Source organism: Dinoponera quadriceps, unplaced genomic scaffold (genome assembly GCF_001313825.1).
Source record: "Dinoponera quadriceps isolate SergipeBrazil2010 unplaced genomic scaffold, ASM131382v1 scaffold3289, whole genome shotgun sequence".
In the NCBI taxonomy this organism is placed as follows: domain Eukaryota; kingdom Metazoa; phylum Arthropoda; class Insecta; order Hymenoptera; family Formicidae; genus Dinoponera; species Dinoponera quadriceps.
The window spans coordinates 348,642-361,923 of record NW_014558238.1 but is presented as its reverse complement, the minus strand read 5'-3'; the positions used below and the strand labels follow the sequence as shown (position 1 = coordinate 361,923).

The window sequence follows — 13,282 nt, the reverse complement described above, 5'->3', positions numbered from 1 at the left end:
AAGAACCAATTCAACCTGTTCAAATACAAATAATCATTTCTATATCAGAGAATTATGTATCTTTGATACGACAGATGACTGGAAGCGTTAGCAATCACAAATTTAATTAAATCCCCTGTCCCAGTCAAAATATTGACAATTGTAGATTCTCGAGATATGAAACGATGCATGCACGGAAAAAATAATTCCGTTGGTATGACTGAATTTTCCGTTGCTTGGGGACTAAGCGAAAGTACGGTTGTAAGAAAGATTCCTGTAGGAGGTTCGTACTTAATTAATTATTCTCAGTTGTTTCAATCGAGTTTTAATGAATCTAAATGTTCAAACGAATATTCTCAGTCGCTGCAATAGACATATCACTTCTTGTCGCGAAAATTTAATTTCTTATCACCCACTTTTTATCTGCTCCCTATTCTGTTGCAGGAACGAAGTTCTTTTCTTCCGTGTGTAAGTACCCTGGTCAAAATTTCATGCATTTTTTAAGCAATTATTGGACAGTTGATTAACTTCTATCTAGTAACTGAAGAGTAAAACTACTTGAGACCTCGATGAAGATGTAACGCTTTTCCTTCAGTTACTGAGCGCAAGATTCACAAAAAAAAAAAAATAAAAACACCTCAGAATAAAACTTTTATCTGCGCATCATGGATTCCAAAAAAAGACTTTATACCCTAAGAAAGATTTCACCCTGTATTCATGTTCGCTTCGAGAAGCTAAACGTGAACTTTATCGTGCTAATTACGAGTAATATCACGCTTCTCTCGCACTTTCCTCGTTCGAGACGACGACACGTCCCTAATTCAATTGAAAGCTCTCCCCGGTGTTCATCGAACACTGTATGCTCGCGGAACTCACATTATTCCGCAATTCTGGTCCAGGAATTCGGAGCTGGAGCATCGTATGACAGTCTTAGCGACAGTGGAAGCACCGATTCGACGCTGCCAAGCGTCGAAAGTTAATTTAACTTTCTCCAACACTTCGCAGTGGTAATATCACCACCGATTGCAGGGGCTGCTCCGATCAGCTCGGCCGAGATTCGCCGCCCCGCCTAGAAGACTTTTCCCCCCGATACAACGAGGGTTCGGAAGAATCACGGTGGGCCACGGGGGACAGAGAGAATGAGACGAAATACGCGAACGGTATCAGGGCGCAATTGCGAAAGTTCGCTGAGAATGAGCTCTAACTAAGCCGAATCCCTGCCGAAATCGTCCCGGTGACAGAGAAACTTCGAGAAGAAGAAGTGCAGTTACGAACGCGCTCGCACGCGACCTGCCGATGTTAATCAAGAACTTGCCGAGCGACGAGCTCGTAAACGTCACCTACCTGTGTGATTTCCTCTTTTCTTACTTCTCCTTTCCTTTTTACGCGGTTTCGCGCCAAGCACTCGGCTTCCGGATGAAACGCGCGAGCGGCGCGACGGCGTCTCGGCCGGGGCGCTGTTTCCCCCCAAAATTCGCGAATACTCTGAGCGCTCGCATAAGTCACGAATACATAATAAGGTTGCCCGCGTTCTCTCTCATGCATGCGGCACCGCGTCATTTGCATTCGCGAGTGACTTCGAGTCGCTGTCGTCGTAACTTTTCCCATGCCTGGTTTAAGGGAAACGCGCTTGAGGATTCGACTTGACTGTGTGAGTACGCTCGCTCGCCGGGCTTATCGCGTAACATTATTTCAAACCGTCGACACAGAATGATTAGAGATTATGCCATTTGCATCGTGGAGCGCGCTAATACGCGTCTCTCTCTCTCTCTCTCTCTCTCTCTCTGAGACTGTCCGCACTAAGAAAAAGATTTTTTCAAATTTAATAAATTTTATCGCATCCAAACAAATTTCATCATTGGCATGTTTCAAAGGAACTAATGCTTCGATTAATAAGTACAATTGTTAATAAGTACTAAATCTAAAGAAACCTTTTTCTCTGTGTGTATTCTAATTATGCATTAATCTTGATTGTTGTTCTTACAGGATTCATCCTAGAGTATAATAAAATTGATTCTATTCAATTTTATTCTCTCCCTCTCTCTCTCTCTCTCTCTCTCTCTGTGCGTGATTACGTATATATATATCATCACACGCGCGGTATTACGAGGGTTTATTGCTCGATTTAATATCTAATTTTAACGTGTGTATATTGATACTTGTGTCCGTATTCCACTTAGCGCAAAATAGATTTGCATAAACAATCGCGTGATCCGTGATCCGAATGCGATCTCGAATTGCCCATGTGAGGCCCATCAACTGTCGCACATTTTAATCGATGCGTGTATGCGTGTGTGTGTATGTGTAAAAACATTTGTATTACATTACTTATTGCATTAATAAATAAACGGAATTACGAGGCTTTGGACAAACGTTCCGGGCGCCGCTCGAATTCTGCCTCGAAAGCCGGTGATTTCCATGCTCGCGCGGGCTGCCGTAGTTACGGATGCAAATAGGCTAATATGATTTCGCGAGACATAATAACGGGGGGATTACTGATGAATCCACGGGGGGCTAATAAAACACCGATGTAATATCGATCGATACGGTCCCTGGGACAGCGTTAACCGACCCGCTTGACGAATGGACCGTCAAACATTCCCGCCGGGGAGGCAAGAGGAAGTTCCATGATCGAGGACTGATAAATCGTGAAAAAAAGAAACACCCGAAGGATGCGCACGATATGACGCGCTCGCTATTACGGATATTGCAGTGCGACGAGTGAATGATATTTTCGGATGAGTAAACCGGGTATATTAAATTAAAAATTCCCTCACGGTGACCCACTTCCGCTCACCCGAACTTATTCCGCCGACCCTCTGCGCGCCGTCGGAGCTGCTGGGGCAGCGTCTCTTATCTCTCATCGCTATATTTGCCCCGCGAGAGACGCGTAGGCTTCGGAAAAGAAAAAGAAAAAGCAGAGAGAAGACAAGGGGATAAGCCCTCCGTGAAACGATTCATGCTCCAGCAATTCCGTTCGGGTCCGGGAGTCAAGATCGCGAATTTGGATGTCTCAGATTTTCACCCCCGCTTCCAAGCGCGACGGGGGTAAACACGAGAAATCATCGAAAAACGATGAGCGTTAATCCTGGTAATCGGAAGCGCCGATTGCACACATACTAATTACCATTCATCNACTCGACGCTGCTGCACGCGTGCACGCTGACGAGCGAGAGCGCGCGGTTGCACCGCGACAGCACTGACCTTGACTTTCCGACATCTCCGGGCGGCGATGGATCTTGACTGCCTCCTGAGCGCCTCCAGAGGAACGCGTTGCCTTCAGGATGCGCCGGCGGATGCACTTCGTCACTGCACGGCGGCACCACCACCACTTCCCGTTCTTCTTCTTCTCCTTCTTCTTCTTCCTTTCGTTACTCTTCCTCGCGTTACCACGAGCCTCACACCCGGTGATAAGCAGCGGCGACCGGGCTCTCGCCGTCGCTCACGACTTCGCGGACGGTCACTGGCGTGCGACGAGGAGAGCGGACCGACGGTGCGCGCGGCAGCGACGGGGGTTGCGGTGCATTCGACGGGCGCGAAGGGATGCACGCGGTGCACTCTCAATCTCTCTCTCTCTCTCTTTCTACCTTTCTTCCTCTCCCTCGTTCCCTTGCTCTCTTTCGGCCTCGGTCGCGCGACGCCACGACCACGAATCGCTCGCGGCGCGGCTTGGGCGGTGACTGAGCGCGAGGACTGAGGCGTCCCGACGCTCTCTCGGCGTCGCACCCACCCCCGCCTAACCTCGCCGATATCCCGCGGGCGGATAGATAACGCCTGCCAGAATTTCCACCTCCCGCTGCTCTTACACCCCTTCGTCCGCGCAGCCGGCGGCGAACGAGATCGGAAAGTTTCCCTTTCGCTGCTCTCCGGAGGCGCTCTTAACCCCTTTCGGGGCTGGCCGTTACCGCTGCGCCGTTCGACACCGCAACCCTCCGGTGCCCGTTAGCCTTAACGGCGCCGGGATACGTTAGCTCTGAAACTGCGTGAGTTCACACGTTAGTTCACACCTTCCGCCCCGAAAACTCCGCTCTGTAGTTGTAGTGGTAAACGAAAATTATGCAACGAAAATTGTGCACACAACTAGGCGATGAATTACATAACAATTTCCCGACCCCGGATAGGGACTGAATCGACTTAGACTACACAAATTTCTGAAAGGTGCCTAAAGATGTTTAAAAATGTTTAAGACGTCTTTTGGATGTCATTAAGACATATTTTAGAAATGTCTTCTGCCTGAGAATCTAACAAACTCAGTCAACATCAAGTATCAATTACATGACATCTATGTTATAATTTCGCTCAACAATGTAAATGTTATATAATACCCAGTGTTATGTAACATTTACATTGTTGAACGCGAAATTCTAACGTAGATATAATGTCTAGAGAGAACTAATATCCCAGTATTGACCTAGAAGCTTCTTTTTTTTTAATGAAACATCGAAACGCGTCACCCAGTACTTTACGATATTTTCCGAGTGAAAATGTAGACCGATCGATTGCTAATTTATCACTTTAACAGCTAAAACTGTTAACATATTAACATTTTAGTCGCGGGATTAATAAACGAGTTGATTTGATGATCCTCCGACACAATATAATATAACATTCATGGATTTGATTACGAATTAATATCGTGATTAAATACCAACCACAACCGTATACATTTAATCCTTCATTAAACTTACAGCCACATTAAATTATTCGTCCTGTACAAACGATCGTGATACTTGTCTTAATCGCTCCGATTAAAATACGAGGTACTACGCATAAATATCTTTCATAATTCGCAGGTTGTATTTAGATTAACGAACCGCCATATTTGCACACGAACGCGTCGTTCCGAGAGTTCGATGTTGTTTGTATCATAGAGACGCATAGTCGGTTCTTTTTAGCTTAATTGACTGTACTGATTCGAAAAATTTATACACACATTGAAACGCACGAAGCGTACGAGATTCTCGTACGCTTCGTGTGCGTATATTTCTTGAACCAGTGCAGCCAGTTCAGCTAAAAAGAACAGATCAGCAATTGATTAATACTCGTGAACAAGCGGGTAAGTAAGCGATTTTAACCTCCCAAGCCGTCAGTTAGAAGATTTATCGCTGGAAGATGTTATCGCTCTCATTCACGGGTAGCACAAATTGATTGGCTAACCGTCGTCCAACGTTGACTAGACGTTTCGACAACGATTAACCAACCAATTTATACTGCTCGGATTTATTTTGAATATTTACCCGAGCAGTCCTTCGACGACGATGTGCGGGTTTTTCGTTCCAATGTCCGACGCATAATGGTATTCTGAAAGCAGTCGTTATTACATCGTTGAACAACGCCTACATTTAGTGGCCGTGCAGCTATATTTTGTATTTAATGCTAATTCAGCGTCGACTAGTGATACATGGCTATCAAATTACCTTTAAGGACATGCAATCGTGAATAAAGTTTGTTGTCTTGTAAGTAGACGCAGAAGACTTGAAAGTTCGCTTGAACTGAAACTGCGAAGCTACACTTTGCAATATGGCTGATCCGTTCAAATTCGGACTCCAACGGCTGTTCAACGCCAGCAGCGGTGACGTAAGTAAACTGTTCGCCCAATGGGTTTGAATCTTGGTTAAACAGGTTCAAGTCTCGGCTGAAAGACCCGTTATAATAAGACCCTTTGCTATTTTCTTAGTTCCGAAGTCTCCGCTACGAGCCGCTACTGTTTGCCAGTAGAAATTGAGGTAGTACAACTCAATGGTAAGTCAGCCGACCTTCGCTCTTCAAATAACGTGACTCAACGATGAGTCAAACGGATCCCAATTTCAATTAGTGCAATTAAACAGGAAATCAGAAAAGTTTTATTTCCAAATAATATGACTAAAGAACGAATTAAATAGATTTTACTTTTTTTAATTTTCAAAGAATACAACTCAATGACAAATCAGATAAACTTTTCTTCTTCAGCAAGACGAGCGAACTTTTGCTTTTATTTACTCTATGATATTATCGCTTTAATATCTGACTTATGAATGAAAACGTTTGATATATTACTTAAAAACGATAAAGTAGTGTCTCGAAAATGTTCTCTTTTGTATATTAATATATTTTACCACTTGTATTAACGATTAAACGTCAATATGCGTCAATCGTACGTTATGTTTGTGTGTATGTGTGAAACATGCCAGTAGAAACCATGTGTTGATACGAATGATTTGTTTGCGAATGTTAACTAAATTCCTTTAAAATTATTTACGCTGAAATAAAACTTTTTTCCTACAATCTTTAATCGTGTCTTTCATAAATCATTGCACACGACGAGATGTTCGATTCGGAGCGTGATACGTTGAAACGCGGGTGAGTAAGAGGTTAGGAAACAATTTCAAATGCATTGATACATTTCACTAAATAATCGACACGTATTATTTTTCACACATTAGAGAGCAGCACGTTATTCTGCAAGAATACAACGATATCGTTGAGGAACTCAAACGGGAATTGGAGATTTGCAAAGTGAGTTGTTTCTCACGACAGTCTACTTAACATCAACATTTTTACTTTATTCTATAACAATCCCATGTTGTCTTGAAACAGCTGCTCGCATAGCAATAATTCTATATATGAGAGGGATATTTTTTTTAGACAGAGCAAAATGGCATACGTTCCCAGCTTCAGTCTCTACACGTTGAAACTAAAGACAGCAGCGATACCATGCGTGATTATATTTCACACATCCACTTGGAAGAATGCGGTGACGGGGATACGCATAATAAAATGATCACAAACTTGAAAGAACGCATCGCAGCCCTGCAAGCGGAGAAGGACTCGGCGGTACAACTGTGGCAGGTATCGATGAAAGCCGTGGATGCTCTGGAGCAGGAATTAAGAACTCGTCCAGTAGACAGTAAAGATGTAAAATTCTACGAAGAACAACTGAAAGACGTCAGACAATCGTACTCAGAAGCTATAAAGGCTCTAGAGAGTAAGTTGCTCCAAGCCAAAGAAAATTTCACGAAGCAGCAGTCCCTGTGGGTATCCAGCAAGGAGACGATAGAAACTTTAAAGTGGGAGAAGCAGGAATTGACGAAGAAACTTCAAGAGTCTCAACAAGATGCTCAGCAGAGAGGTCAGTTATTCGCATAAAATTTAATTTCACGGCATGTGAGAGATGTTACATGTTCACTAATCTCATTAAAGACAGGACCAGTCAGCAGAGAATACAGTCGTTAACGGATGAGTTGTCCGCCGCGAGGGCGGAGACGCAGAGGATGGATCACTCAAAGTCGGACCTGGAGAAGAAACTGAACGAGAGTAGAAGAGTCGCCGGTAACATTCTGGCGAAGAACGAGGAGACGAAGTGTAAGATGGCCGAGGCTCTGGATCTGATCGAGTCCGCGGTGCGGGAGAAGGACTTTGCGTTGCAGAGGGAGGCGCAAGTTGCTGAGCAGAAGGCTAAGCTGGAAGCACGGTTGGCTTCCATCGCCGAGGAGCACGTCGGCAAGACGCAAAGCGAGATCGCGAGACTGAAAGACGCTCACGAGCACAACGTGAGGAAGTATCAGGTGGAGATCAAAGAGCTGAAGTCGGAACTGCGCGAGAAGGCGACGCTGTTGGATCGCTCGCAGAGGGAGAGCCGATTGGCGGAAGAGGAGCTCGAGAGGGTGCGCCGGGATTCCGAGGATCTGCTGGCGAAATCAGCCGCCAAGCTGCTGAACTTCGAGCAAGCCTTGAAACAAGCGGACTCCAAGTTGGATGCGTGCAACGAGACGGCGCAGTCTGAGAAACGGTACAGCTCGGAGATGCGGCAGTTGCGGGAGAAGATCGCCGGTCTGGAGGAGAAACTGGCGGTCTCCAGCGAGAAACTGAGGCAGATTCAGCAGCAAAGCGTCACGGATGATCGCGTCAGGTCGGCTGACGAAAAGACGAAGGATGCGATCGATCGTTACGCCAATCTGGAGAGGCAGTTGACGAGAGCCACGGATGACAAGGAGTCGCTGACGGCCGAATTGAAATCACTGCAGTCCGCTTTCGACCGCGAGATACACAAGCGGGATTACGAGCGACGCGCGTTGGAGAACAGAATTCGCGAATTGGAGGCGAATGCGATGGAGAACGAGTCGGGCGTCGGTGGGCCTCCGATAGTCCAACGTCGCGCGGATACGACGAATAAGCATACATTGGACATACGGTATGCGTATAATTGTTTTCCTACAATATCATAATAAGTGTACGTAGAGTTGTATATATATATATTTATACATGAAATAATTTCGCACGTCCTCCACAGGGTAGAAAACATTGGTCACAATTGGAAATTGTTATTGTCCGAGCAACTGAGTAAGCAGCGGGAAGATTTCGACAAGAAAATGAAAGAAATGACGCAACACGTGACGATCCATCAAAAGATAAGCAATGAGTAAGTAATAAGGTTTACTTTTAGGCCCGATTACGTTATTTTGACTTTAAACGAGGCTGAAATATGTGTGTCTTTATTTATCTGGAAAGAAGGATAATGATAGACACAATATCGCTTAAAACCACAATAATGTTGGTGCAACCGGACTTGTAATGGGATCGTATCAAGTTGACTTTGACAGATCTGGTTTCTGTTTTGAGATGGAGAGAAGAAGCGAAGGCTCTTACGGCACGGTTTCGAGTAAAATCCAAGGAACTACGCGGAAAGATCCTTTTATTGCGGGAAGAAAACGCCGAGCTCCAGAAAGCACTGGTGCTTTGCAGGCAGCAGTTCACCCAGTACAGAACATGCACTCTACACAGGTATGTATACCGCAAAATCTTCAAGTTACAATTACGGATAAGGATGTACATCTTTTCACACCTCTTTTGTGTTGTTTCAGTCATATACAAGGGCCTGAGACCAGGTGACGACGTCCTTTGTTAGGTACAAAACGATCATCGGACGCTGTAAATAATAATAGACCGTTCGATTTTATTTACGAGAAAGATACAAATCCTAAGAAGCGGCGTGAATTCCCTCTCCGAAATCTATTCTATCGGCATATCATCAGCAGCACTGACACTGACGCAGAGTTTATTCTTTGGAAATGATACAAGCCGTGAATAAACTAGGAAACCAATACAAAGTCTCGTCGTCGGCCTGCTCATCCAGCCAAGCCAGTCCCTCCTTCATCATGTGATCCAAAGCCTTCTGTGCTCTGTCCTCCTCCCATCTCAATTCCTTGCACAGGACAGACTTGGAGACACACGCGTTCGCCGACAAACTGGCCTGATGCAGCACCGCCGTATGATCCATGCTGAGTTCACCGGGCACCGATTGCACCAAGTACTTCCCTCCGCCGATGGGAACTACGGAGAAACCATTGCCGAATATTCGCAATTTCTTAGCTGCAGCCAGCAGATCCTCGTTGGTGATCTCCTGATGCTCCTTCCTGCGTCCTCTCGCCTGGATCAAGCGAGTTCTCAGCTCGTCCAGTGATATCAGGCCGCCATTCTTGTAATTGGTCGCCATGCAAACCTCCACGATCTGCACGGCCAGCTCGTAGTAGAAATCACCGATGCCCAGCACCGACCAGAAACCTTTGCCGGACGCGAGGGGATCCACGCCGATCGAGGCGCACATCTCCGTGAACTGACGGCGGAAACGAGCGTTCTTCTTGATCTCATTCTTGTGCTTGCTCGCAAACTCCTCCAGATTCACGCGGAACGTCTCCATGTGCTTCGTCATCTGTTCGAACTGGTTCTCCTGGATCTCCGTACCCTTGTCCCGGTACTTCTCCTGCTCCAGCTTCTGCTTCTGTATCGCCCCCACGCCCGCCTTCCGCCTCATCTCCTTTCTCCCGATTATTCAGCCTGAAATCAAGCTTCTCGAAGCAATCTCGTTACACTGTTAAATAATCGATGATGCACACGAAGCTCGCTATTGCGTTCCTTCAGTTAAACGACTCGGCTAACCTATCTCTCTCGTGGAAGCCGAGAAAACTTGACGTTACCTGACATGCGTTTGACATGTGTCAAACGAGGGTCGCAAGGTTATGTCGAGGTTGCGTCGAAATTAAATCGAGACAAGTCTCGATTTACGAGGCATTGAAGGAGAAAATCGGTCCGTTTTGCAAAATGTTAATTTTAACCATATCTTCTTGCACTTTTTGCTAATTTCAAGTGGAAGTGCATTCACGGGTGAAATCGGAGCACATGAAAATTCACACGAAACTTCGTGCGAATGGGACACGTGTGGTTCTCGCTCTCCTCTTCGTCGCTCCAGTGACTGAATATAGATCTGTCTTGTTCTACGTGCAGAAAGTGCAAGGAAGGGCAGCTAAATAAACGGACTTCGCACGCGGTTTGAACAGCGACTGGCCGTCAGCATCTACCTGTTCAGCATGAAGATAGGTATTCACCCATTGACAGCAGATCCAACAGCAGCCTGGCACGAGCTATCTCAGCATCAAAAAGTCGTTAAAATAAATACTAAATTGCCGACGACAGAAGCGCCGAGTGATAAAGTATGTTTGATGAATTTTCTTCCGCCTTAATTTCTGTAATAGACGCGTTCGTGTTAACCTCGAAATTGTCTTCGCTTATGCGTCCCAGCTTATCAGTAAATAATTACTATAAAGATGGATCGAATTTTTCTACGAACATTAATTACAAGATTATTTGACCAAACGACGAACACATTTGATGATGATCCTTAATTTTCAGTTACGCGTAGTATGTATGAGCGACACACACTCGCTAACACCGTATATAAAGTTCGACATACCCGCCGGTGACATTTTCATCCACGCCGGGGATTTCACGAAATGTGGTAGTCTGCAGGAAGTTATAGAATTTAATAATTGGATAGGTTAGCATAATTAATTTTGCGGTATCTCGTTGCATGTGTAACATTACCTGGATTTTATAAATTGTATGTAGTTGTGAGAAAAAAAAAAAATATATATATATTGTGTATGATTTCAGGTAATTTACCACACAAACACAAGATAGTTATAGCTGGAAATCATGAGCTTAGTTTTGATCCAACGTTTACAAATCCGTTTTCCGTGCATACTAGTGGAGATCGTCAAAAACATACAGGAACCAGCATACTTGACAATATACCCACTCTGGGTATGTCAAAAGATACTCTTGCTGAAGCTATTAAAACTACTAATGTTAAAGATTATCTGACGAATTGTACATATTTGGAAGACTCTGAAATTACGTTACATGGGATCAAGATATATGGTACTCCATGGTAAATATTCTGCGATATTAATTTTACTAAACAATACCTAACGATTAAGTAATATGTAACATATATTGTGCCAAATACAAAATTGTAAGTCAAAAGTGAAAATGGATTTTGCGTTAGATTTAAAATAAGATAATTGATATTTAAGTATTTCGTGGCCTTTAATCAGTACAATCAGATATACCACGGATGTTTTATACTGATATGTTATAAAAGATGAACGTAATTATGACACACATTTGTAAAAGCATCACATATGTGTGTGTATGTGTGTGTCTGGCTTGAAAGTAAAATTACGAAGAAATATTTGTAGAAAATAATTGCAGGTATAACATTCTTATTTCTGTGGCACATTTCGTTGAAACTGTAGGCAACCAGAGTTTTGTAAGTGGGCATTTAATGTGCCGCGTGGTGAAGCGTGTCTCTCGAAGTGGGAAATGATACCGTCAGACACCGATATCCTCGTAACCCACACCCCCCCTGTAGGTCACGGGGATCTGTGCTGTAGCGGAGTACGTGCTGGATGCGTTGAACTATTGTCGACGGTACAAAATCGAGTGAAACCCAAATATCACGTTTTCGGACATATACACGAAGGTATGACACGAGATTTGAAATACACGAAAATATGTCTCATAGGTAAACAGTCTTATTTTATAGGATATGGTATATCTTCGGATGGCAAGATAATATATATCAATGCGTCAACGTGTGATCTGAATTATCTGCCAAGCAATCCACCAATAGTATTCGATATAACATTACCTCCCGGTATTCAGAAATAATCAACTGTCAACTGTGAAGTGATATCCGACGCTATCAATATGTACTTCTATGCATAATACTACGTCGTGAAAATACTTGAGATTTTTCTTACAAGCTGAGAAATATCTTCCTTCTATGTGATCGGCATGCAACATGTAGGAGTTTTTTGCTTTAATTTCATATATGCAAAGCATGTATAAAGCATATAATAGATATAGATTTTAATTTATTTCTTTTTCACACGATTTGTAATACCTTAATGATATTAAACAATATCTGATCTAATTTATACGGGTTCTTAATAAAAGTCCTATGAATGATGTAGTCCGTTATTTAGTTCTAGTGGTAAATGGTGATAAGCAGTTTAACAATTTTTTAACTAAATACACCTTTCAATATTATCCTACATCATTATTTCATGAGTAATAAGAAAGTTGGATTTTTTCAATAAACAAAATATAATTTATTCTAAATTATATTTATTGCATTATATTCCAATTTCAATTACAATGTAACGATTATTAATATTTCGAAGATTTTGTTAAAGAACAAACAGCTTCGAATTAGCAAGGGAATTTATTATCGGAAAAAGTTAAAAATTTGGAATTTATTATCGGAATTGTTTTGAAAAATATCTAAGATAGGTAATATTTCTTTAAATAATAATTATCAGCAATAAAAATTATGTCCTCCTTTATATATATTTATTGCAGTAAACAATCATGTAACAAATGGCACTTTTTCATTAGATAAAAAAATTCGCAATTATATTATCATCATAATTGTACTGAGCTAAATTCGTATGTTGGTCTGAAGTTATTTATCATGCGAACGTATAATTGGACTATTTATTAAGCATCATGGACTATTTTTATATTAAATCGTCTGCAGCAAATTATAGTCAAAATAAATACAGTCAGTGCCATTTTTCGATCATATATGCGATAATCACAACTCTCGATGGATTCAATATTTTACTTGAGTAAATTTATGTCACATGTTTGTATCAATATACGAAAAATCTCTATAACCATTGCAGATCTTAAATTTAATTAAATACGAAATATGCCCGTGCCAGTAAATCATATGAATTTCACATATGTAGCTGGATGACTTTTCTAAATCATGATTTACAAGTATATTTTAACTCATAAAATTACTAATGTGTCATTTAACATTATAGCGTTTTATAACAGATCAACCGTCGTCTTTCTTAAAAATAGATGATGCGATATTTTGAGTTACACCGAGCTCAAACTTGGATTACACCAAAACTTATAAAACATATGCATACTTCCAATTATTTGTAGAAAAATAAAGAGTGCTTGTACTATCAAA

General features: G+C 42.6%; 4 protein-coding genes across 7 annotated transcripts in view; 2 read left to right on the top strand and 2 right to left on the bottom strand.

Moving 5' to 3' along the window:
• Positions 1-3,256, bottom strand: part of LOC106749788 (transient receptor potential-gamma protein) — a 102,494-nt gene extending 99,238 nt beyond the window's left edge. Inside the window, exon 1 of the mRNA XM_014629608.1 lies at positions 3,184-3,256. The gene's annotated coding sequence lies outside the window, so the exon portion shown is untranslated. The remainder of the gene's footprint in view (positions 1-3,183) is intronic.
• A 1,352-nt stretch (positions 3,257-4,608) lies between these two features.
• On the top strand, positions 4,609-8,910 carry LOC106749789 (myosin heavy chain, non-muscle-like). Of its 4 annotated transcripts, none has more exons than XM_014629611.1 (8): positions 4,609-5,556; positions 5,657-6,318; positions 6,402-6,474; positions 6,604-7,087; positions 7,159-8,149; positions 8,249-8,377; positions 8,559-8,739; positions 8,820-8,910. In XM_014629611.1, the coding sequence occupies exons 2-8, from the start codon at positions 6,284-6,286 to the stop codon at positions 8,835-8,837; spliced, it is 1,911 nt and encodes a 636-aa protein (XP_014485097.1). In that variant the 5' UTR covers positions 4,609-5,556; positions 5,657-6,283; the 3' UTR covers positions 8,838-8,910. The 4 variants fall into 4 exon arrangements, with proteins under 4 accessions (XP_014485097.1, XP_014485098.1, XP_014485095.1 ...); XM_014629612.1 differs by having other exon boundaries at positions 4,611-5,556; positions 8,578-8,739; XM_014629609.1 differs by having other exon boundaries at positions 4,611-5,556; positions 8,559-8,873.
• On the bottom strand, positions 8,892-10,108 carry LOC106749792 (vacuolar-sorting protein SNF8). Its single transcript, XM_014629614.1, has 2 exons — positions 9,933-10,108; positions 8,892-9,792 (listed from the first exon to the last, which is right to left on the bottom strand). Exon 2 carries the CDS (start codon positions 9,767-9,769, stop codon positions 9,014-9,016), a length of 756 nt encoding a protein of 251 aa, XP_014485100.1. The 5' UTR covers positions 9,770-9,792; positions 9,933-10,108; the 3' UTR covers positions 8,892-9,013.
• Positions 10,109-10,251: 143 nt separating this feature from the next.
• Positions 10,252-12,039, top strand: LOC106749791 (metallophosphoesterase domain-containing protein 1). The gene is made up of 5 exons (XM_014629613.1): positions 10,252-10,445; positions 10,645-10,789; positions 10,906-11,182; positions 11,550-11,776; positions 11,840-12,039. The coding sequence occupies exons 1-5, from the start codon at positions 10,323-10,325 to the stop codon at positions 11,962-11,964; spliced, it is 897 nt and encodes a 298-aa protein (XP_014485099.1). The 5' UTR covers positions 10,252-10,322; the 3' UTR covers positions 11,965-12,039.
• The last annotated feature ends 1,243 nt before the right edge of the window (positions 12,040-13,282 follow it).

Coding starts and splice junctions, on each gene's coding strand:
- LOC106749789 (XM_014629609.1), top strand. CDS start 6,284: ATGTTCGATTCGGAGCGTGATACGTTGAAACGCGG. Junction 8,150..8,248: donor AAGCATACATTGGACATACG/GTATGCGTATAA, acceptor CGTCCTCCACAG/GGTAGAAAACATTGGTCACA. Junction 8,378..8,558: donor CATCAAAAGATAAGCAATGA/GTAAGTAATAAG, acceptor TGACTTTGACAG/ATCTGGTTTCTGTTTTGAGA.
- LOC106749792 (XM_014629614.1), bottom strand. CDS start 9,769: ATGAGGCGGAAGGCGGGCGTGGGGGCGATACAGAAGCAGAAGCTGGAG.
- LOC106749791 (XM_014629613.1), top strand. CDS start 10,323: ATGAAGATAGGTATTCACCCATTGACAGCAGATCCAACAGCAGCCTGG. Junction 10,446..10,644: donor CAGAAGCGCCGAGTGATAAA/GTATGTTTGATG, acceptor CTTAATTTTCAG/TTACGCGTAGTATGTATGAG. Junction 11,183..11,549: donor AAGATATATGGTACTCCATG/GTAAATATTCTG, acceptor TTGAAACTGTAG/GCAACCAGAGTTTTGTAAGT.